Source organism: Crassostrea angulata, chromosome 1, assembly GCF_025612915.1.
Source record: "Crassostrea angulata isolate pt1a10 chromosome 1, ASM2561291v2, whole genome shotgun sequence".
Lineage (NCBI taxonomy): Eukaryota > Metazoa > Mollusca > Bivalvia > Ostreida > Ostreidae > Magallana > Magallana angulata.
In genome coordinates, this window is record NC_069111.1 from 21,984,681 (window position 1) to 22,008,623 (window position 23,943).

General features: G+C 39.1%; 2 protein-coding genes across 3 annotated transcripts; both read right to left on the bottom strand.

The window, feature by feature from the left end:
- Positions 1 to 140: 140 nt before the first annotated feature.
- On the bottom strand, positions 141 to 7,022 carry LOC128165432 (1,4-alpha-glucan-branching enzyme-like). Its single transcript, XM_052829958.1, has 15 exons — positions 6,852 to 7,022; positions 5,662 to 5,831; positions 5,419 to 5,534; positions 4,795 to 4,911; positions 4,486 to 4,630; positions 4,260 to 4,350; positions 3,675 to 3,884; positions 3,308 to 3,423; positions 2,841 to 2,971; positions 2,408 to 2,506; positions 1,862 to 2,144; positions 1,446 to 1,630; positions 1,232 to 1,365; positions 764 to 881; positions 141 to 567 (listed from the first exon to the last, which is right to left on the bottom strand). The coding sequence occupies exons 1-15, from the start codon at positions 6,929 to 6,931 to the stop codon at positions 520 to 522; spliced, it is 2,043 nt and encodes a 680-aa protein (XP_052685918.1). The 5' UTR covers positions 6,932 to 7,022; the 3' UTR covers positions 141 to 519.
- Positions 7,023 to 19,021: 11,999 nt separating this feature from the next.
- On the bottom strand, positions 19,022 to 22,373 carry LOC128166140 (uncharacterized). 2 transcript variants are annotated; one of them, XM_052831107.1, is made up of 4 exons: positions 22,141 to 22,373; positions 21,252 to 21,711; positions 20,122 to 20,899; positions 19,022 to 19,490 (listed from the first exon to the last, which is right to left on the bottom strand). In XM_052831107.1, the coding sequence occupies exons 1-4, from the start codon at positions 22,149 to 22,151 to the stop codon at positions 19,117 to 19,119; spliced, it is 1,623 nt and encodes a 540-aa protein (XP_052687067.1). In that variant the 5' UTR covers positions 22,152 to 22,373; the 3' UTR covers positions 19,022 to 19,116. The 2 variants fall into 2 exon arrangements, with proteins under 2 accessions (XP_052687067.1, XP_052687063.1); XM_052831103.1 differs by lacking the exon at positions 22,141 to 22,373 and having other exon boundaries at positions 21,252 to 22,121.
- Between the last annotated feature and the right edge of the window lie 1,570 nt (positions 22,374 to 23,943).

The window sequence follows — 23,943 nt, forward strand, 5'->3', positions numbered from 1 at the left end:
TCCCTGGAATTTGCGTCAGTCAAGTATTTGATCTCATGACCCCAAATGATATTTTACCATGAGATGCCTTAATCAGATCACTTCTTTTTCTTTATAAAAAGAAAAATTATATAAAAGTCACAGATTTTATTTTTATGTAATATATCAATTAACGTAAAACAACCTACCAGTACATATACATGTACTTAGCAACATTTGCATGCAATGGCAACCATAACGACACATTAACATTGAAGCCAACAAAAAAAATTAATAATAATCCAAGAGCTAAATAAATTACTGGAAGACATTAATAGATCACAAAAGCTGACACTGCACTGCCTCTTGCAAAATAAATCCATATTAAAATGATGCAATTGATAAAAATCCTATAAATGTTGGATTTGTTTATGACTAGGCAGTCAGCACAAAGTTTTTGTCCTCTCTTGACTGGTACACATTATATGTAGAGAGAACTTTGGCGGAGTCTATTGGTATGTGGATGCAATCCATTTGTTCACACTCCTAAGGTCATCAAAGTCAGTCTACTTTGGCGAGGACGAATGCTGATCGACAAGGAATGTAAACCTGTAAAAATAATATGGCTTTGTCAAAGCATTTTTAATGTTCTTGTTGGTTTTTTTAAAAATTTGTATTACTATTATGCATTCTTAATTAAACTTTCATTTAAAAATGCAGAAAATTTTAAACTTTAATTACAACAATCCAATCAACTTCAAGTACATGTAAGTGACAAAGAAATCTGTTGTGGTGAGTCACTTACCATCATGGAGCACCTTCTGTTGTCCCAGGGGTCATTGGCAGTGAAGTAGTCGACAGAGTGATCTAAACGTTTGTGTCCACCATATTGTTCAGCATCTGTGTCAAGCACAACTTTGTATCTTACCTCATTAAGAAATCAAATTCAAACGCAGCAATTGATCATGCCTTGTTTTACTTGGATCTTACAAACCTTTATCAAATTTCTGTACGTTATTTTGCTTGTCATAAAATCCACAGGTGTAATATCCATTGAAATTCTAAACCATTACCGATATTTAAAATAGTAGAATAACATTAATATTTTATGGTATCCAAAGTGAAGCATTCGATTCTGTCTGTCAGTTGGTAGGTCTGTCTCTGTTCACTTGTCTGCTACATTTTGCTTAGTATGTTTTTACTTTGTCATTCAATACAATTAATGCTTTTTTTCTTACTTTTGAAAAAATATTTGTATTTCGTAAAAGGATACTTTCCGGGAATGTTGACCCCGATCTTGTAGTCTGTATAACTATTGGATGGATGCCAATTAAACACAAATACCAGTTTGTCTGCCCGGTCAAACACAATCAACTTGTCTCCCTCGTGCTTACGAGAAACATAGTTCTGCAAAACCAAAATTTGAAATAATTATGTGCTCATACATTTTTGAAATTTTTTTTTTTACAAAGCTACAAAATGCTTACTTGTGGATGGCTCAGCCATTTGTATTTCATCTCGAGATGCATCATATCTCGGTCAAAGTTGTTAAGGTATTTGTAGCGCAGTAGGTCATCGTCCACCAAGTGCCACTGGCGTCTACAGTAGTGATAGCTTGAGTTGTTACCGGCTCGGGGAAAGTCCAGCCATTCTGGGTGGCCAAACTCATTTCCTAAAGAATAATGTGGTACAGTGAGGTTCAATTCTTTATTGACTGACAAAAAAAACAAATATTTAAGCCCCCCCCCCCCCAAAATCATCTTATTTTTTATTTCCATCACATTTTTGTCCAACATACTAAATCAGTGAAATAACCTTCATTTGAAATAAGTAACAAAATAGGATCTTTTATACCTTAGATCCCAGTATCCAATCAACATCTACAAATTAAGGCTCTGCCTACCTATAAAGTTGAGATATCCCTCTCCACCAAGCCCCATGGTGATAAGTCTGATCATTTTGTGGAGGGCTATGCCTCTATCAATGATCAGGCTGGGCGGTGACATAGTGGACATGTGAGTGTACATTTCCTTGTCCATCAGCCAGAAGGCTAGGGTCTTGTCCCCCACCAGGGCTTGGTCATGGCTTTCTGCATATGCAATGCACTTCTCTCCGTACCGCCGGTTTGATAAGGTGTGACAAATCTTTCCCATCTCCCAGTTGTCGTCGGAAACCTCTTTCAAATACTGGAAATAATATTTTATAAATTAAGCTTTAGTGCCCAAGTTAAAGAAAATCATGATCATCCAAATGCATAATGACTTTCTTGATGTTTGATCAAAGATTATTTAGACCTGATTAGACATGGGTGATAAAAACTGCAAATGCAGGTACATTCATAATTTAATTATTATCTAGATTTGTAGCTACAGCTCTTTCAAAATTTTCTTGGATTTTCATATTCAGTATGATTTTCTTTTTGTTTTGTTTTGGTTACAAATCTTTGTACCTTGATCCACATGTCCGGAATGGCCATGGCAAGTCGATAGTCAAAACCTGTTCCTCCCTCCTCTATAGGGCGGCACAGTGCTGGCATCCCGGACACTTCCTGAAACACACAAAACAAGGAATCATTCGATTTTCAAAAAAAAAAAAAAAAGTTGGTCCATATGTGCATAAATTTTTTTCCCTTAACAAACCCCCAAAATTTGTCTATAAAACTGCTACAAAATGCTAAGATCTGGGTCATACCATATCTTGTGGAATCCTCAAATGTCACGGTAGACCAAAATCCTTTTTAGTTTGAATTTTTGTGTATCTAACTACTTTTGTCACAAGGCACTTCATACTTTACACAACTTTCTTATATCTTAAAAGTTGTTTAACATCAATGCAAATTACCTCCCCCTTCCAACTTAAATCTGAATGGGTAAAGTTCTTACCTCTGCTATAGTAATCATGAAGTCAGGGTAAAGTGTATGTAGCATGTGGTTGGACAACATGAGGTAGACGAGAGATTCTGTGTCAGTATTCAACCCAAAGTATTCCCCATAATCCCCACTAAAGCCATGACCTACAAAACAAAGCCATCAGGAAATAATACACATATACATGTATTCATTTCAAAAAATAAATAAACATCACACCTTCAGTAACATACATAAAATGCAGGAAATTATGGAATGCCAAATTGTTTTTCATTTAAAACTATGACGGTGCAAAATTCTCAGCATTTGATGTTCTTTCTTTCCATTTTCATTGCCTTTATTGTACAATTTCTTTATCCATTTGTAGGGCATGATGTAAAGCAAATCAGTATTCTAAACATTTTATCTACATGAATATCGACAGGTGTCCCATACCACGTTAAATTCAACCCAATTATTTCTCGAGTACACCAGAAACCTACCCATTCCATGAGTGTGATACAGCATTGATGTAACTCCATCGAACCTATAGCCGTCAAACTTGTACTCCTCAATCCACCATCGTAGATTGGAGAGAAGGAAACGTAATACCTCCCATCTGTCAAACAGATATGAAATTTTTTAACAAGTTTACAAAGAAAACTGAATTAAAAAAATGTTCACAATCAGTTCATAATCAACTGATTAATAAAAGCCTGTTTTTAATCACCTCCAACACACAAAAGAAATGGCTATTTAGAACTAACCTTGCAGTCATTTTTTTATCTCATTTATTTATAATAAAGATAAAATGCACAGCTACAATTATTTTGCTATAATCAGAAAAACAAAACAACCCAGAAATCATACTCAGTATAATTAAAAAGCCTTGAATCCCATAAGTCATTGGTTCCTCGACTGCCATCATGGAAATAGCAGGAATTAGTTCCGTCAAATTGATTCAGCCCATCCACCACGTTTTTTGAGGCATGACTGTGGACCACATCCAACAGAACCGTTATCCCGTTGGCATGAGCAACGTCAATCATTTCCTTCAGCTCTTCAGGTGTACCATAACGACTGCAAATAACAATTATCATATGAAGATTGAAGAAAGAAACACGTACAAGACACATGCATTACTGTTGATTCCTAATTGAATGCCAAAAAATAAATATATACGTAAAACCGCGAGAGGCACATCTCATAGATTTTAAAATCTCGCTTTTATTTTTTAAGGCAGATATTAACTAGATGAAACTATGATAAAAATTCGGAATTCCTGATTTTATATTCTTGCGATTTTCTGCAAAACTTGGAATCACGAAATAAAGAACTTGTGTAAAATAAGGAATCTAATTATAAATATTGAAAGATTTACCAAACTAGGGATAAAATTATCAGTTACATTTCATTTTCATGTTAGATTGAAGTTTAAGACAGGTCTATAATCACCTAGAGGCTGCAAAGAAACTTGTGACTTGGTACCCAAAGCTTGCATAATACGCATGTTCCATCACTGCCATCATCTGAATTGTGTTGTAACCTACAAAATTAAATCAATGTTTCCATTATTCATACATGGAAAAAGAAATAAACACATATTAAAGAAAGTTTTCAATCGAACACATTTAAACTATCTATCAAAATTAAGGTAGGTCTTCTTTAACTTAATATATACCTAAATCCTTGATTCGGGGTATAACATTTTGGGCAAACTCCTTATATGTGGCAATTTTCCCTTCCCATGATGCAATGCCCACATGCGACTCATAAATTCGTAAGTCATCTTGTCTCTTGGGACGAGGATGTTGAAATTGGTATTTCTATCAATATAAAAAACAATAAATTAAGAAGAAAAAATAGTACACAAATACAACACAATATTAAGGTGGTAAATTTTGTAAGCATGCTCCATATAAGTAGTCACATAAATTTTTATTATCTTAGGAATTTTTTTTTCCGAATGACCCCCTCCCCATCTTTTTACCTGAGGTGGGGACCAGAAGACCTGATCATATGCTTTGGTGTCATCTGGTTGAGTGACAAACTTTGCCCAAGGACTGAGGCGATCAACAAGCTCCCCAGACTTGGTCCTTATCACCAACTGAAACAAGAACATATTAGTGTAACACAGGATAATATTCTTTTGCAGCCACAACACATAACACATGAATAAATGTTTTAACACACAGGAACTAGTTATAACGGAGCAAAGGCATCAATTCTTCTGCGTATTCATTTATCTCTACCTAAACTACGATAAACACAATGGAATATAGCAATATAGACTTTGCTACATAAATTCTGAATGGTGCGCATTGTAAAACCCTAAACAAACATGTAGTCAAATCTCAGCAAATATTCAGAAATCACACTTCTGTAGTCATCTTACCAAGATATTTTAACCTCATGTAGTTTAACATGAGGCATCACGTTGGACCCCGATGCTGTTCAATATTCAAACAATTGATCTTAATGCATTTTATCTTGTTGCTCAATGCAGACTGAAAACCTTGCCGTAATGTTTCTTGGCTGTTGAAAATCCTCCCTTTGCATTATCTAATGTATCAGAGTGTCACCCTTGTGTTGCTAAACATATCTAGCATCTTACCTTAATCTTGCTGTTGTGGTTTATAGGACACGAGCCATCCGGATTGGGGGGAATCTTTAACTCCCATTTCCCATGCTCTTTTCGTGTGAAGGGATACTGAGTCTGATTCCAACCATCTGTATTCAAGATATAATAGAGTACATTACTTCTCAAGTACTATAACACTTGTAACAAAAGCAGTAAGGTCAATACATGTAACACATGTAATATACCAAAAAAGAGACAGCTACCAAAGTGACATACTGAATTCCCCTCTTAGAAAGACTCCCTCTGCTCCAGGTGCCCACTCCTTCATAAATATTCCGTTGTCTGATGTCCGATGGATACCAAAAGATTCGTATCCTCTTGTAAATTTATCATATCCTCCTTCGTTATGTTCAATGGCTTTCTGTAAATCGCAGAAACACCCATACCTACAAATCAGCAACAATCATCTCATAAAATGAGTGTGAGACAACACAAGATCACACAATTGGTGCATGTCTAAGTTTATAAAAATTCAGTGGCACATATAAACTGAGGCATAAATATAATTAGTGCACAGCTTATGATTAGCTAACTATTACTGTGAAATTATCACATTAATGCAAGAAGGAAGCTAAAGATTACTTCATACTATGACTAATATTAAGTTCACATCAGAGAATTTGACTTGTGAAGGGCACGGGTTCAAATCCCAGTCTGGTCCATCAATATTTCTCCCATCCCATTAATACCATGTTACATTTGGTGCCTATGACCAACCCCTGGAACTGACAGGTTAACTCCTGCCAGGGAGAGAGCCTGGGGTTATCTTCCCCCTTTTAAAGGAGGAGGAATGAGACGGTGACAGATCGGTTCAAATAGTGGCGCCAGATAACTCAGTTTGTACAGAAGCAGACTAGAGATTCATGGGGGCCTAGGTTCTAATCCTGGTTTGGTCTGTCATTATTTCTCCCATTCTGTTACAGACTTAATAAAAGTCATTAAAAACTATCTAATTATCACTCTAAAATTATCAATTAATATTTTGTGTAAAATAGTTAAGTTTGTAATAGGAAAGCCCCAGCTCAAGACGTCTGTATTAGGATCTAGATATTTTTTTTTACTTTTATCCTTAAGTGAAAATTGCGGGTTCCCGTTAAGATTAATTTATACCTGGTAATAATGTCAAAGGGCCAAATAAAGGACAATTGTCATTAAGGGTCCAGCTAGCAAATCACTTCTAAAAAAAATTAAATTAATCGTTAACTGCGTAGTTCAATCGTACTGGTTGCAGATTGTCTTAGGCTGGTTTTTTTATGCAAGAAAAATATTGTAACTGTTCATAATATTTGCATTTAATTGTTCGCACCATCATCGGACCATGTCTGGAGCACGGACGCAGTTATAACTGGTTAACACGTGAATGCACAGTGACAGGTGCGCAACATGCTAAAAAGGCGCAATCTTACCTTCGTTTGATTTCCGTTTCAAAGTTCCTTAGATATGGGTCGATTTCAAACAAGTTCTGAAGCTGTTTTGGAGCTGTCATGCCACCGGCTTTTCTGTGTGCTATGCAATGCGTTTACCACTCGTTCTTCCGTTGCTGACCTTAACCCAATTTATAATCTTTCGGAACCCCTCTAAATTTTTGCATGTCAAATAACAGAATTATTAGATAACTCGTTCGTTGAAAATACAGTAAAGCTTGCAGGTGAACTTTCATTTTCCGGATTAAAATTATTTTGCACATTGACAATGAGATCCCCATCGCGCGGCGGTATCGTATGTATATCTAAATGAGAACAATTTCATGGGGCGGTTATCAAGCTTTATTTTACCACTACCCTTGCTACGGGAAATAAACCCTCAAAACTGAATGTACAGTGTAATACAATTACTTGTATAATTTGAGGTTATCGTTGGCGTTTTCTAGTTTTTTTATATAGTACTACACGCGGAATATGCATGACTTTAAAAAGCATTACATGTAATTAGTCATTACCCACTTTATAAGCATGGACCTTTAAGATTGCCTACTTATAAAATAATTTTAACACGTATGATAATTATGTTAATCACACAGAAAAATGTTTATATTCTTTATGACCAGCAAACACAAAATTAAATTTTAAACGAGAAATGATGTACTATATTTTTTTTATAGTGCCTCTTTTAGAAAGATAGCCCACAAATGAAAATGCACCCTTTCTGATTTTCTCAAAATTAAGATAAATCACAGGGACCTTTTTCTAATGATTAAAAAATGGTACCCTCAACAGATAAATTTTATTATACATCCTATGGTTTATTACTCACGCAGTGGTAGGCGAGCTTTCTACTAATACTGCACAGGGCGTGGGAACTTGAGTATATTTATTTTCTGTAAGTAATATACAATATATCGTAATAATATGAAATTATGTAGACGATAACCAATGGTTGGGCCAGTGTGTTAAAACCAAGCACGGTGCTGTTGTGTCATTTGAAATCTCCAACCAGAACATAAATAAATGAACGTAAATGTACTGTATAAGTGTCTGTGTGTTTGTTGGTGGGGGTGGGTGGGGTGAAGGGGAGTGTTAAGTAAATATTTGTTTTTGTGTTTTCCTAGTAAAAATCAAAGCGTTCAAGCGTTCCCCAACACTATAAAATACCGTAAACCAACGTTTATTCGCGATGATATTATTTCGCGTATGACCTTACTGATAATTAAAATGGTTTGCGTCGACAAAATTGTTTTACATTATAAAGTATGTATTTAAGATCTTGAACAAATAAGCATTAATAGACTGATTTGTGGAGAGAAATATTTATATTCTCGTATGCGAAAAAAATTTGGTTAAATCTTTCTTGAAATATATACGCTATACTCTATCTAACACGACACTCAGTGTACGCACAGAGATCCATTCATTCAAGGGGCTGTAAGCAGTTGACTGTCGTATATATAGAATTCAATAAAATCACAATAAAAACACATCATGACTCAATGATGTAAACAATGGTAATTATTGTTAAACATAATTTTGTTCGTAACTTTATGAAAGAAGATGAGCGGATAAAATAGCGTAAGTGCCCATTTTGGTTTATTCGTAAATTACGATTTCCAAATTATTTTTCCCAATCAAATCTATTAGATAACGTTATGATACAAGTTTGAAAAAACACAGTTTTTTGCTATATTCAGTTCTGAATATTTTAACGAAAGATTAGAAAAAAATATTGCCTCAAGTTTTGGTGGTACCAAGCCCAAAACTATTGTGTTCCGATTTGGCCACTTTGACCTTTGCACTTTTACCTTTAGGGACATACAAACATAAAAAGGCGAAGGCGAAAATGCGCAATTGCGAATGCAAGAGTGCAAAGTTGTGAAGGCGAAAGTGCGAAGATGCTAAGGCGAAGTAGCGAAAGTGCCAAGATGCGTAGGCGAAGCGCAAAGTCGCTACCGATACTACTATCGATCATTCGCCATATTTCCATATTTTAAAGATAATTTTAGCTGTATAAAGTGAAATCTGAGGCAGAAGACGAACTTTTGAGAATTTATTTTCAACAGCTTTCGCAGGCGCAGATCCATATTTTTTTCCGGGGGGTGGGGGGGGGGGGGGTCTGAGGTATAATTGTAATTGCCATGGGGGGAGGGGGTCCGAGCCTTTTTGGGGGGATGGGTGGGGTAATTTTACTCTGCAAAATTAATACTGTTGAATTTTCCAGGTGGATAGGTCCAGACCCTTCTCCCCTTTACTATGTGAAATTACAATATTGAATTTTCCAAAGGGGGAGGGGGGCCGGACCCCCATCTAAAACCGTGTACGAACAAGTAATATCGCTTAATGAACTTAAAATGGTACTGTGTTTGAACCACGACATTTTCGCTAGCCAAGGATTTTCGGTCCACTTCACTCCCCATTAAGCCTGTTTGTGGGGAGGGGAGTGGACCGAAAACGCTTGGCTAGCGAAGATGGAAGCACGGTATTGATTTAACTGAAATTAAACAGACAGGAGACTCTTACATTTTCAGACAAACCACCACAGATGGCTGCAGTAGTTATTTGAGAAGACTTATGCGCAGTGATTATTTTCTGCTATTTAGTATTTAAAATCATATTACCGGTATTGCTATTCATTACCGCATATCAAACCACGTAACGTGTCTGTTTAGTATGGTGTTCCGATGGGGCCACTTCGACCTTCGCACTTTCGCCTTTAGGTCGAAGATGCGAGAGTGCGAAGTTGCGAAGGCGAAAGTGCGAGAGTGTGACGGCGAAGGAGCGAAAGTGCGAAGATGCGACGGCGAAGCGCGAAGATGCGATGGCGAAAGTGCGAAGTTGCAATGGCGAAGAAGCGATACTACTATCGCACCTTCGCCATCGCAACTTCGCACTCTCGCCTTCGCATCTTCGCACTTTCGCCTTCGCCTTTTTATAATTGTGGAGCTCTCTATCGTATAAAGACAATTTTAGCTGTATAAAAGGACATCTGAGGCAGACAATGAACTTTTCAGAATTTATATTCAACAGCCTGCGCAGATCCATAACTTTTTCTTGGGAGGGGGGGGGGGGGGGTGTCGATGGATAATTATATTTGTCGGGGCGGTGGGGGGGGGGGGGGTCGGAGACATATTTTGGAGATTTTATAATATATAATTAATAAAATTAAATTTTCCGGGGTATGGGATCCGGACCCTCTCTCCCCCTTTACTGAGGTATAGAATAGGGTACTTTTTATATCCTATAACCAGGCACTATAACCAGGATGTGCGCATGCGTGAACCAACTTTCCATCGGGATCGGTAAACGATTGGGAGGAAATTCGAAAGCTATTTGGAGGAACTTCGAACTGATATATGTGCAATTTAAAAATGCGATTTTTATATGAAAAATATGATCAGAAGTGATAAAAATGTTATGTACATTAGATTTTACACCAAAAAATTAAATAAATAATTGAGAGAACAATCAAAATCAATGTTACAGGAAAACAACAGGCACTTAGCATCGGAGGGGGGGGGGGGGGGTTGGAATGGGGGCAGGGACAGGGGGACGGGACTGCCCCCCTCCAGCACACGTTTTCTTGTAGCAAATATTTTTCTTGAATTAACTTATAAAAAAGTAAATAAACATACAGTTGCACCCACCCCCCCCCCCCCCAATGTTTTTGGGACCATGTAAAATTTGAAATGAAAGAGAGGAAATAAACTGTGAAATTGAAGTTAAAGGTACACTTAGCCCCCTACCCCCACGGATTACGATTTTCAATTATTTAAAAAGTATTTTTGAGTTGGTTTTTTTTTCAAGGCAAGATTGGATGAGTCTGCCCTCAACCCACTTTGCTACGATGCTAGGTGCCTGAACAAAATATCATGGTTTCATTACATACATGTATGCTAGTATAAAGACTTTATGTAAACCAATATTATCTCGTGCATTGTTCCATTCACCAGGTTCTACAAACACCTTAGTCCAAAATAAATAAAAAATCCAAGACTAGGAGGGGAAGAAAGAAGAAATCTATTTTCCTTTTTTTTTACTCAGGAGCTATTTTGTTGGCGGGGGGGGGGGGGGGGGTATTAGGGGTGAACAGGTCACTGACCCCTTGAAGATCTACCCATGACCTATCACCAGGGTCTGTATACACATAACCAGGGTCAGTATACCCATCATCATGGTCTACAGGGTCAGAGTACGTATCACCAGAGTCTGTGTGCCCATCACCAGAGTCTGTACACCCATAACCAGGGTCAGTATACCCATCACCAGGGTCTCCATACCTATCACCAGGGTCTGAGTACGTATCACCAGAGTCTGTGTGCCCATCACTAGAGTCTGTACACCCATAACCAGGGTCAGTATACCCATCACCAGGGTCTCCATACCTATCACCAGGGTCAGAGAACGTATCACCAGAGTCTGTGTGCCCTTCACCAGGGTCTGTACACCCATAACCAGGGCCAGTATACCCATCACCAGGGTCTCCATACCTATCACCAGGGTCAGAGTACGTCTCACCAGAATCTGTGTACCCATCACCAGAGTCTGTACACCCATAACCAGTGTCAGTATACCCATCACCAGGGTCATCATACCAATCACCAGGGTCAGAGTACGTATCACCAGAGTCTGTGTGCCCATCACCAGAGTCTGTACACCCATAACCAGGGCCAGTATTCCCATCACCAGGGTCTAAATACTTATCACCAGGAATAGTTTACGAATCAATAGGGTCTGTGTGCCCATCATTAGGGTCAGTATATCTATCACAACAGTCAGTGCACTTATCATCAGGGTTTGTACATCCATGACTTTGATCAGTAGACTTTCACCAGGATAACTGTACCTATTACCTATCACCAGAGTTAGTTTACCTAACAGCCGTGTCAGTGTACGCATCCGTGGGTCTGAGGGCCCATCTCCAAGGTCAGTATACCTATCACAAGAGTCAGTACATTTATCACCAGTATATCTATCACATTCTCTATCACCAGGGTCAGTATACCTATCGACAGAGTCAGTGTACGTATCACAAGGGTCTGTAGCCAATCACAGGGGTCAGTATGTATCCATCACCAGAGTCGGTATACACAAAAGTGTAGATATTATAAGGTCAGCATACGTAACACCAGAATCTCAAAATCTATAACCAGGGTAAGTATAACCATCAACATCAGTATACCTATCACAAGGATCATGAGTGTACGTACCACCAAGGTATGTGTAATCTGCACCAGGATCAGTATACCTATCACCAGGGTCACTCTACTTATCAACAGGGTCAGTATTACCTGACTCAGGTAATGGATATACAAACGCTAATGATAAGTGCACTGACTGTTGTGTTAGGTATACTGACCCTGGTGATGGGCACACAGACCCTATTGATGCTTACACTATCCTGGTGAAAAGTATTAAGACCCTGGTGAAGGGTAAACTGACCTTTGTTATGAATATACAGACCATGATAATGGGCACACAGACCCTAGTACTACGAACACTGACCCTACTAAAAGGTATAATGACCCAGGTGATATGTTTACAGTTCTGGTGATACGTACTCTGACTCTGGTGATAGGCATTATGACCCTGGTGATAGGTATTGAGACCCTGGTGATGGGTATACTGACTTTGGCTACGGATGTACAGACCCTGGTCATGAGCACACAGACTCTGGTGATACGTACTCTGACCCTGGTGATAGGTAGTGAGACCCTGGTGATGGGTATGCTGACCCTGGTTATGGGTGTACATACCCTGGTGATGGGTATACTGACCCTGGTTATGGGTGTACATACCCTGGTGATGGGTATACTGACCCTGGTTAAGGGTGTACAGACTCTGGTGATACGCACTCTGATCCTGGTGATAGATATGAAGACCCTGGTGATGGGTATACTGACCCTGGTTATGGGTGTACAGACCCGGGTGATTGGTATACTGACCCTGGTGATGGGTGTACAGACCCCGTTGTTGGGCACACAAACTCTAGTGATGGATACTAGTATAGTGACCCTGGTGATAGGTATGGAGACCCTGGTGATGGGTATACTGGCCCTGGTTATGGGTGTACAGACCCTGGTGATAGGCACACAGACTCTGGTGATACGTCCTCTGACCCTGGTGATAGGTATGGAGACCCTGGTGATGGGTATACTGACCCTGGTTATGGGTGTACAGACCCGGGTGATTGGTATACTGACCCTGGTGATGGGTGTTCAGACCCCGTTGTTGGGCACACAAACACAAGTGATGGATATAATGACCCTGGTGACAGGTATGGAGACCCTAGTGATGGGTATACTGGCCCTGGTTATAGGTGTACAGAACCTGGTGATAGGCACAGAGACTCTGGTGATACGTACTCTGTCCCTGGTGATAGGTATGGAGACCCTGGTGATGGGTATACTGACCCTGGTTATGGGCGTACAGACCCTGGTGATGGGCACACAGACTCTGGTGATACGTACACTGACCCTGGTGATAGCTATGGAGACCCTGATGATGGGTATACTAACCCTGATCATGAGTGTACAGACTCTGGTGACTGGCACACAGACTCTGGTGATACGTACATTGACCCTGGAGACCCTGGTGATGGGTATACTGACCCTGGTCATGGGTGTACAGACCCTGGTGATAGGCACACAGATTCTGGTGATACGTACTCTGACCCTGGTGATAGGTATGGAGACCCTGGTGATGGGTATACTGACCCTGGTTATGGGTGTACATACCCTGGTGATGGGTATACTGACCCTGGTTATGGGTGTACAGACCCGGGTGATTGGTATACTGACCCTGGTGATGGGTGTACAGACCCCTTTGTTGGGCACACAAACACTAATGATGGATATAATGACCCTGGTGATAGGTATGGAGACCCTGGTGATGGGTATACTGGCCCTGGTTATTGGTGTACAGACCCTGGTGATAGGCACAGAGACTCTGGTGATACGATCTCTGTCCCTGGTGATAGGTATGGAGACCCTTGTGATGGGTATACTGACCCTGGTTATGGGCGTATAGACCCTGGTGATGGGCACACATACTCTGGTGATACGTACACTGAACCTGGTGATAGCTATGGAGACCCTGATGATGGGTATACTAACCCTGGTCATGAGTGTACAGACTCTGGTGACTGACACACAGACTCTGGTGATACGTACATTGACCCTGGAGACCCTGGTGATGGGTATACTGACCCTGGTCATGGGTGTACAGACCCTGGTGATAGGCACACAGATTCTGGTGAGACGTACTCTGACCCTGGTGATAGGTATGGAGACCCTGGTGATGGGTATGCTGACCCTGGTTATGGGTATACAGACCCTGGTGATGGGCACACAAACTCTGGTGACACGTACTCTGACCCTGTTGATAGGTATGGAGACCCTGGTGATGGGTATACTGGCCCTGGTTATGGGTGTACAGACTCTGGTGATGGGCACACAGACTCTGGTGATACGTACTCTGACCCTGGTGATAGGTATTGAGACCCTGGTGATGGGTATACTGACCCTGGTTATGGGTGTACAGACTCTGGTGATGGGCACACAGACTCTGGTGATACGCACTCTGACCCTGGTGATAGGTATGAAGACCCTGGTGATGGGTATACTGGCCCTGGTTATGGGTGTACAGACCCTGGTGATGGGCACGCTGATTATGGTGATACGTACTCTGACCCTGGTGATAGGTATGGAGACCCTGGTGATGGGTATACTGGCCCTGGTTATGGGTGTACAGACTCTGGTGATGGGCACACAGACTCTGGTGATACGTACTCTGACCCTGGTGATAGGTATGGAGACCCTGGTGATGGGTATACAGACCCTGGTTATGGGCACACAAACTCTGGTGATACGTACTCTGACCCTGGTGATAGGTATGGAGACCCTGGTGATGGGCATACTGGCCCTGATTATGAGTATACAGACTCTGGTGATGGGCACACAGACTCTGGTGATACGTACTCTGACCCTGGTGATAGGTATGGAGACCCTGGTGATGGGTATACTGGCCCTGATTATGAGTATACATACCCTGGTGATGGGCACACATACTCTGGTGATACGTACTCTGACCCTTGTGATAGGTATGGAGACCCTGGTGATGGGTATACTGACCCTGGTTATTGGTGTACAGACTCTGGTGATGGGTACACAGATTCTGGTGAGACGTACTCTGACCCTGGTGATAGGTATGGAGACCCTGGTGATGGGTATACTGGCCCTAGTTATGGGTGTACAGACTCTGGTGATGGGCACACAGATTCTGGTGATACGTACTCTGACCCTGGTGATAGGTATGGAGACCCTGGTGATGGGTATACTGGCCCTGGTTATGGGTAAACAGACAATGGTGATGGGCACACAGACTCTGGTGATGCGTACTCTGACTCTGGTGATGGGTATGAAGACCCTGATGATGGGTATACTGACCCTGGTTATTGGTGTACAGACTCTGGTGATGGGCACACAGACTCTGGTGATACATACTCTGACCCTGGTGATAGATATGAAGACCCTGGTGATGGGTATACTGGCCCTGGTTATGGGTGTACAGACTCTGGTGATGGGCACACAGATTCTGGTGACACGTACTCTGACCCTGGTGATAGGTATGGAGACCCTGGTGATGGGTATACTGACCCTGGTTATTGGTGTACAGACTCTGGTGATGGGCACACAGACTCTGGTGATGCGTACTCTGACTCTGGTGATGGGTATGAAGACCCTGATGATGGGTATACTGGCCCTGGTTATGGGTGTACAGACTCTGGTGATGGGCACACAGACTCTGGTGATGCGTACTCTGACCCTGGAGACCATGGTGATGGGTATACTGACCCTGGTTATGTGTATACAGACCCTGGTGATAGGTCATGGGTAGATCTACAAGGGGTCAGTGACCTGTTCACCTCAAATCCCCCCCCCACCAACAAAATAGGTCCTGAGTAAAAAAAGGAAAATAGATTTCTCCTTTTTTCCCCTCCTAGTCTTGGATTTTTTAATTTAATTTGGACTAAGGTGTTTGTAGAACCTGGTGAAAGGAACAATGCACGAGATAATATTGGTTTACATAAAGTCTTTATACTAGCATACATGTATGTAATGAAACCATGATATTTTGTTCAGGCACCTAGCATCGTAGCAAAGTGGGTTGAGGGCAGATTCATCCAATCTTGCCTTGAAAAAAAAAACCAACTCAAAAATACTTTTTAAATAATTGAAAATCGTAATCCGTGGGGGTAGGGGGCTAAGTGTACCTTTAACTTCAATTTCACAGTTTATTTCCTCTCTTTCATTTCAAATTTTACATGGTCCCAAAAACATTGGGGGGGGGGGGTGCAACTGTATGTTAATTTACTTTTTTATAAGTATATTCAAGAAAAATATTTGCTGCGAGAAAACGTGTGCAGGAGGGGGGCAGTCCCGTCCCCCTGTCCCTGCCCCCATTCCAACCCCCCCCCCCCCCTCCGATGCTAAGTGCCTGTTGTTTTCCTGTAACATTGATTTTGATTGTTCTCTCAATTATTTATTTAATTTTTTGGTGTAAAATCTAATGTACAAAACATTTTTATCACTTATGATCATATTTTTCATATAAAAATCGCATTTTTAAATTACACATATATCAGTTCGAAGTTGATCCACGGTAAACAGACGGCTGGTAAGTGACAGGAGTCTAGAAGTGCATATGTTTACATTATTGCGGACAGATTAGGCATAGCCAGCACTTGTAAACATATATGTCACATATACACATTAAAATATTTATAAACATTCATAGTAAGCACAATGGCCTAGCGCATGCGTACCAATAATATCATGGATTAATCGGAAAACCTTGGCGAGTACGGTGCCTGCATCAAATTCTATGTAATCGTCCGAGACTTTCTGAATGCTTTAAAAAAAGGCGAAGGCGAGAGTGCGAAGTTGCGAAGGCGAGAGTGCGAAGTTGCGATGGCGAAGGAGCGATAGTAGTATCGCTCCTTCGCCTTCGCACTTTCGCCATCGCGTCTTCGCGCTTCGCCGTCGCATCTTCGCACTTTCACTCCTTCGCCGTCGAACTCTCGCACTTTCGCCTTCGCAACTTCGCACTCTCGCATCTTCGACCTAAAGGCGAAAGTGCGAAGGTCGAAGTGGCCCCATCGGAACACCATAGTTTAGAGGTTTAGTGTACATCTAATTATTTCATTTCATTAAGGTGATTCAACTTAAAAGGAAAAAATATGATATCCAATATGAAATGACTTAAAATGTCCGTCATCTTGTAAGAATTCATTTTGAGATTTCAAGTTTAATGCCATACGTTGTATAATCTTAAAAGAAACTCTTGCTGTTGAACAGCGACATTTGTCCAAATACCAGATATATTATCTCACCAATCTAATTAAAATTAGACTTGTAATTCCGCTCATCTACGATACGCTATACATATCGAAACCGGGGAGCGGATGGAAGTTCTAATTTTAATTAGATTGATTATCTCACAAGTTGAAAATGGTCACTATCTCTACACTAGGACTTCTTTTATTCATGAAATACAGCTGATGTGTTTATACTATGAGTGTGACATAGATTTTAACAATATAACAAATTAGTAGACAATTTGCCTTTAAGGGGATATGGGACACCTGCATATATCGTATTGCCTATCAAAATAAACAATAAAATCAAGTATGAATATAATATTTCCCTCCAAATAATGTTCCCTAACAGCGTAGCGCAATGGGTTAGAGCGTTAACTACGTGACTGTAAGTTGAGAGTTCGAATCCTGCTGGTCCTTTTCTAATTTTTATCATAAGTTTCCAAAAATTGAAAAAAGATTTTTTTTGCCAAATGTTGTAAAATTTGAAAATTCTACAACGTTGAAAGCATTTTGATTAAAAATATGCCATTATTCACATTAATATCGACAGTTGTCCCATATCACCTTATATATATAATTATATATCTTCTGTTCTGACACTCCTGCAGTCAAAAGCATTGCGCAATATGTCATTTATTTTGCACTGTTTACAATCTTATTTGTTGCAACTACTTACTTTCGTTGTTATCTCCTGGGCAGAACCTGCACATGGGTTGTGGGGTGGGGGGGGGGTGAAGGGGGGGGGGGGGAGTTGTCAGAGTAATACTTGTGTTTGCATGGCTGGGGTATGATATAGGGTCCCAGGTTTATATTGGTGATTATACGATATATAAATGAATTTTCCAAGAAAGGATGGAGTCCAGGACCCGACCCAACCCATTCTCTAAATCTGGCATATGATGATGCTGATATACAAAAGCAAATCTAACGTCGGTAATCGTCAGGAGTGGGGATAATTCAATTTTGGTTGTAATAATCATATTTATACTTTCTAGGAGATGAAATGAACAGATTATTTATAAATTTAAAATTCACATACGAACAGTTAACCTTCAAAATTGTGCATAATAGGATCGGATCTCATCCTTTCTGAAAATTATAATTTTTAAAAAGTACCGGAAATTGCATGTCTTTGATTAAACCTCGTACATTAAAGGTAGTGTTATTTATAATTTAGGGGCAAATACTCGTTGCAGGTATTATTGTCATTTGACAGCATCCAGTTTTCAATATGTTTCTTCCTTCAGTTTTTAAAATGCGAAAAAGCCTGTCCTTGCCAAACACTTATTAGGTTAGTTACTGCATGACTGTCTATGAAATATTTTGTTTTATGAAAAGTGTACAAAAGCTCAGCATTGCTTTGTCTTCTACGGATTTTAACAACCTTACATATTAACCCTACATATTTCTGTAGACAGTCAGTAAAAAGTTCCCATGGCGGGGGGGGGGGGGGGTGCATGTCCGATGATTGCTTGATATTTGTTTGGTTTTTCGAGGCATATTTTCGTTAAATTTACTTTTTAAATGTGGATTTTTAAAGAAATTTGAATTTTCCAAAGAGACCCCACCCTTCTTGATCCGCTCATTAATTTACACGAGTATATCAGTTTAGAATTACATGTATTTACATTTAAATTACTCAAAATTCATTTGATTAACGAATATAAAACATATTGTTTTATCATTTGTTTAAAAAAAAAAAACTTATCGGAAATAGTAAATAAAAACTAAATTTGGTGTAATACAATTTTGAAGGAAGCTCTAATGGTAAAGCAGATATTTCATAATTTTATTTATTCAACCATCGGTTACAAGTGTCAGAACTACCTGTACCGAGTCAAATATCATATTACTTCCAAACGATCAACCGACCGCAGGAACAAATGGATGAGTGTTCAAATGACCAGAGGCATGAGTGTGATGTGACTCAGATCCTACACACTCTCTGCACGTGAAGAAATTGTCTGGGTCCCATTGGTGTTTGATAGCCAAGAGACGCTTGTAATTACTTCCCCAGAATTCTTGCTGCCAATGTACCACGTCCTTGCCTGCCTCGTTCGGGTATTGGCCGTCACCGAAGGTGCTGAGTTGTTCGCCCACTACGGCCCCTCTTTCCGGAAGACCACTATAATCCAGGGTACTCGTATCCCAGCCTATGGTTGCTGAAAGCGACATCAATGCTGTCCGGAATCCAGGATGGACGGATGTATCGTGAGCTCCAACCTTCATCATTTCACCTTGAAAAAAACCCACCAAAATACAACCACGACTCAATCAACGATTTTACAAAACAAACTTTTATAAACACAAGGACACCGCATCATTTCGCCCCTTATTTAAGATTTGTCCTATACGTCGAGGCGGGTATGATTGCATTAAGATTTTGACTTTCGTTATAAATAAAGGAAATATGATTTCAAAAAGTTTTGGCAAATCAGAGATAGTTCTATGTACATTTCCAATAATCTTTCAGAAATTTACAATAGACGTATAATATGCGGGTTACATAAATCCAATCAATCGGGACACAAAACCAACGGTTTCCTTTCCTAAACATGCTCATGATGCATTTGAATTTTTTTCTTGTGTTTCCATAAAGAAATAATTATTTTATTTACTTTGAATATTTCTAACTACGAAACTTTGAAGGCGTACATAAAGGGATAGGCTAGGGACAAATCAGCGTACGTTAAACTAAGAAGCAATTAATATCGCGAACCGAACACGATCAATGTGATCACGTGGTTCATCACTGGGCTACCTATGTCGATATCTATAGTTCATATATATTTAAAAATTGACATACACGTTAATTTACAGTATTGCACAACTTAGCATTGTACATATTGTAAAAGTATTTCACAATACCTCCTAGTAGAGTTCCTGTAAATGCAAAAGAGCTGATATTTGTGTGCTCGGTTTCAAGCTCTTTCAGAAGAAACCGCGTCAAATCATCCGTGAAGCTCTCTTTCTGTAGCAGAGTGTTCATGATGTAGCCAGAGTAGAACTCGGGGTCCTTGGCAGTGACTTCGTAATCCAAGAAGGTCGTTCTGTTAACGTAATAGCAAAACGATTGCCATTCTTTGTGGAAGAAATACAAATCGTCCATGTACCGGCGTGAGGCAGACACATAATTCCCGTAATGGTTCATAGCTAGGACGATGCTCCCCCAGTTCCCATTGGCACCTGGAAGTCCAGAGGCAACAAGATATCCTCCCCACTCTTTGGGCAAATTCTGAACCATCGAAAACATTTTCTTTAAAACAGTAAAACCTATATCTTGCCCACCTGGACGAATTATCGGGTAGCCACAAACAAATTGTACAACTTGGGGAGCGGGGTAGTGAAGCTTGTACGTAAATTTGGTTGCTATGCCAAACGTCCCCCCGCCGCCACCTTTGGAGGCCCAGAAAATGTCGGTGTCGTCTGAAGTGGTCACGCTACCGTTAGGGTACGTAATGTGGGTCATCTGATCGTTTGCCACGACAATACGACCGTCTGCTGTAACGAATTCCAGTTCCAGAAGGTTGTCGACAGCCATTCCAAACATCCGGGACATAGGACTATGGCCGCCCCCTAGCGTGTACCCGGCCATGCTTACTGTATGGGCGCTTCCGCCTATGATTACACGGTTGATTTTATCTACCTAGAACAAAGATTAAAATTAATGCAGTTCGCTTTCTTTGCTAATGAATTTCATCAACTAAAACAAGATTACATTGTCTGTATAACAAGTAATTTCAAAGTTTCTAAAGACTGGTTCTTAATTTTAAAAAGTCTTATTTCCGGCCATCGCACTATGCATTCTCAGCTTTTGAGTGGAATAATGAAATGATTTATTATAATAGTGTCAGTAATAAAATTCTAATTTAAACGGTTTTTTTTAAATTCACAACCATACAGTCTAACTACTGTGGATAGTTTCCATTCGTTCTTCCCCTTACATACAAGCATGTATACCCTTTCAGTTGGAAACGTTTATTATAATATATTTTTACCTCATTGTAGACTTTAAGCCAAGTATTTCCGCTCTCGCATGTGATCTCTCCCGCGGGATTTCTGGTGGAGGATAGATTGACTTTTGTATCATTCATGCTACCCAGATAAATCATGAGACTTCCGTGCGCCGTGGAGCGACCAATGAAATCGTGTCCAGAAGTCTTAACAGAGACCAACATGTTCCATTTCCGGGCAAAAAGGACGCTCTTTTGGACGTCGTTAATGTTTTTGGCCTCCATGATAGCGAAGGGAAATTTCGTGTAAATGGTTTCCCTCTGTACAACTAATGCGTCGTATGATGCCATGTGGGGGAAATGCAGTGTTCCATCTAGGGTTTCCATGAACTTTATGACCTCCAGATTGGTTGGAAAGCAGTCATCTCCTGGAAGGCATCTATTGGACACGGACAGACATACCTTTACCAGAACGGCTAAGGCCAATCCCCTCCAAGCAAAAGAACTGCAAATTTGGGCATTGTCGTGGATTAGAAATACAAATAAAATTTGTTTTAATCGAATATAATATAACATGCACACACAAAAATCCCTGATGTATTCACTGCGTGTGAACATGGATGTTTTTTTTAATCCAGCAAAGTTTTGATTCATATTAATACTTACCTATAAAGGTCAGATATCTTTATTACATTTTCAACCACAAAATTCATAATTGCATAGCATCAATATCCAAGAACTAGTCATTTGTATCGCAATGTTCTTAATTGCTGTTAATATAAGTTTCTTGAAAATGCACTTCTGCATTCTGAAAGGTTATATTATTGCATATTTTATTATTAGCACGAAAAAAACATGAATGTGATACATGTATTAAGAATACCACTTCGAAATATTACAAATAAATCAACATGATAAAAAGCAGTGTTATTACCTCAGAACCATGGTGGGGGCTTTAAGGATCTTTATGAGTCCTGTGGCCTATATAGCAAACCCCTATCTTTTTAAGTTCGCAGTATGCATATTGACATTCCTTTATCTTCAGGATATACTGTATATCTTCATATATATTGTTGCCAGTCTCTCTAGACATTTGAAATCTTGCAGTTAATATTGGGGTCGCTCTGATGTATCCCTACTCAGGTAATAGTACAACTGTTCTATGTTCGATTTCAAAGGAAAAAAATATACTTGGAGAAACGAAGAAGCATATATACATACCCACTAACCAGGGATGGGGTAATGGTAATTTGTAATGGTAATTGAGTGTAATTAATTACAAATTTTGATGTAATTGAAAGTAATGTGTAATTGACACATTTTTCAATTACATGTAATGGTAATTTAATTAATTACTTTCAAAAAAGGCATGTAATTCAAATTACTTTTCAATTACTTTCAATTACACTGATGAGTGTTAATATGAATAAGAAAGCTGTCCACTATCCATTGTCCCCCACACTTCCAATAGTACAAAAGTATAAAACAATACAAATACAAGATCAAATTAGGAAGAGTACTTAAATGCATTTAACTTTTATCAAATATACATGTAGTTTTTTTTTTTATGTAAACATATTCACTATCTAATAATGAGCTTCCTAAACTTATGTCAGATATATGAATGTCAATGTTTTTCATATTTATTAATTTGTTAGGGACCAAATAATTTTGATGGTATTATACTCAATCTCTTTTACCTAAAAATTTTATTATTTTATTGGAATTATTAATGTTTCCAATTATTAACTGAGTTGATTAAAAAAATATGTTTATTTTACAAATAAAATCAATGTTATTTGAATTGTATAAACTATTTAGTCATGCTTTTTAATTGCCAGTTTGCCTAGAGCTATGGCTTCAATAAGGTTTTTAAGTTTTTGTTGCCAAATCTTGGTGGGTTTCCTTAATGGCCAATAGACCAATAGGTGTGAATTGTGTTTTGATAGCAATTATAGTCTGCTCTCAACCCCAGATTTACCTAGTAACCTGTATTTTTCGAATTTTTAAAGAAGAATCTAGTTGAGATAAATGTTTACTTTCAGTGTCCCAGAAAAGACTTGCCAATGTAGACATGATAGGTGTAGGTCAACGATCTCTGATCCTTAGCAATCTTTGATAACTTGGAATTTTTTTATTTGTACCATAGATCTGCCTTTTATATCTAGACAAAGTCTTGTAGTGTTAATATTACACTTAACTCTTCAAAGTACTGCTTGGCCTAATGGCTCCACGGAGACCTAAAACATACAGGTTAAGGGGTTTGAACCACCGATGCACCAGTTCAACAGTCTTTCCCTCTAATTTGATCTCAACTTGTATATTTATTCCATATATTTATCCATCGCGGCCTGAGTTGCAATAACTTCATAAAATGCATGGATACCATAAAGAAAATATCTTTCTATTTTATTTCACTTACTAAGTTTGAATGATAAATAACATTTTAATGATGAAAAATATACTTTGAGGCTGAGAATCGGAGAACCTTAAGGGATACTGAACAATTAATAATCATTAAATGAAACTGTAAACATGTGTAGGTGTTGTTGCTAAATAATTAGTAAATTTTCATGACAAAATTTGTACATGTCATATCTGCTTTAATTCAATAAATGTATTTTTCAAATGTAATGTGTAATTTAATTGATTACATTTGCAAAGTAATTGTAATTTAATTAATTACATTTTGAAATCCTTGTAATGGTAATGGTACTTTAATTGAAGGTTTTAAGCA

Excerpts from the sequence above, each read along its gene's own strand:
- LOC128166140 (XM_052831103.1), bottom strand. The coding sequence starts at position 21,860 with ATGAATCAAAACTTTGCTGGATTAAAAAAAACATCCATGTTCACACGC. Across the intron at positions 20,900-21,251 it reads GGCTTAAAGTCTACAATGAG|GTAGATAAAATCAACCGTGT; the intron begins GTAAAAATATAT and ends TCTTTGTTCTAG. Across the intron at positions 19,491-20,121 it reads TACAGGAACTCTACTAGGAG|GTGAAATGATGAAGGTTGGA; the intron begins GTATTGTGAAAT and ends GTTTTTTTCAAG.
- LOC128165432 (XM_052829958.1), bottom strand. The coding sequence starts at position 6,931 with ATGACAGCTCCAAAACAGCTTCAGAACTTGTTTGAAATCGACCCATAT. Across the intron at positions 4,631-4,794 it reads TCTTCTGGTCCCCACCTCAG|AAATACCAATTTCAACATCC; the intron begins GTAAAAAGATGG and ends TTATATTGATAG. Across the intron at positions 568-763 it reads ACAGAAGGTGCTCCATGATG|GTTTACATTCCTTGTCGATC; the intron begins GTAAGTGACTCA and ends TTATTTTTACAG.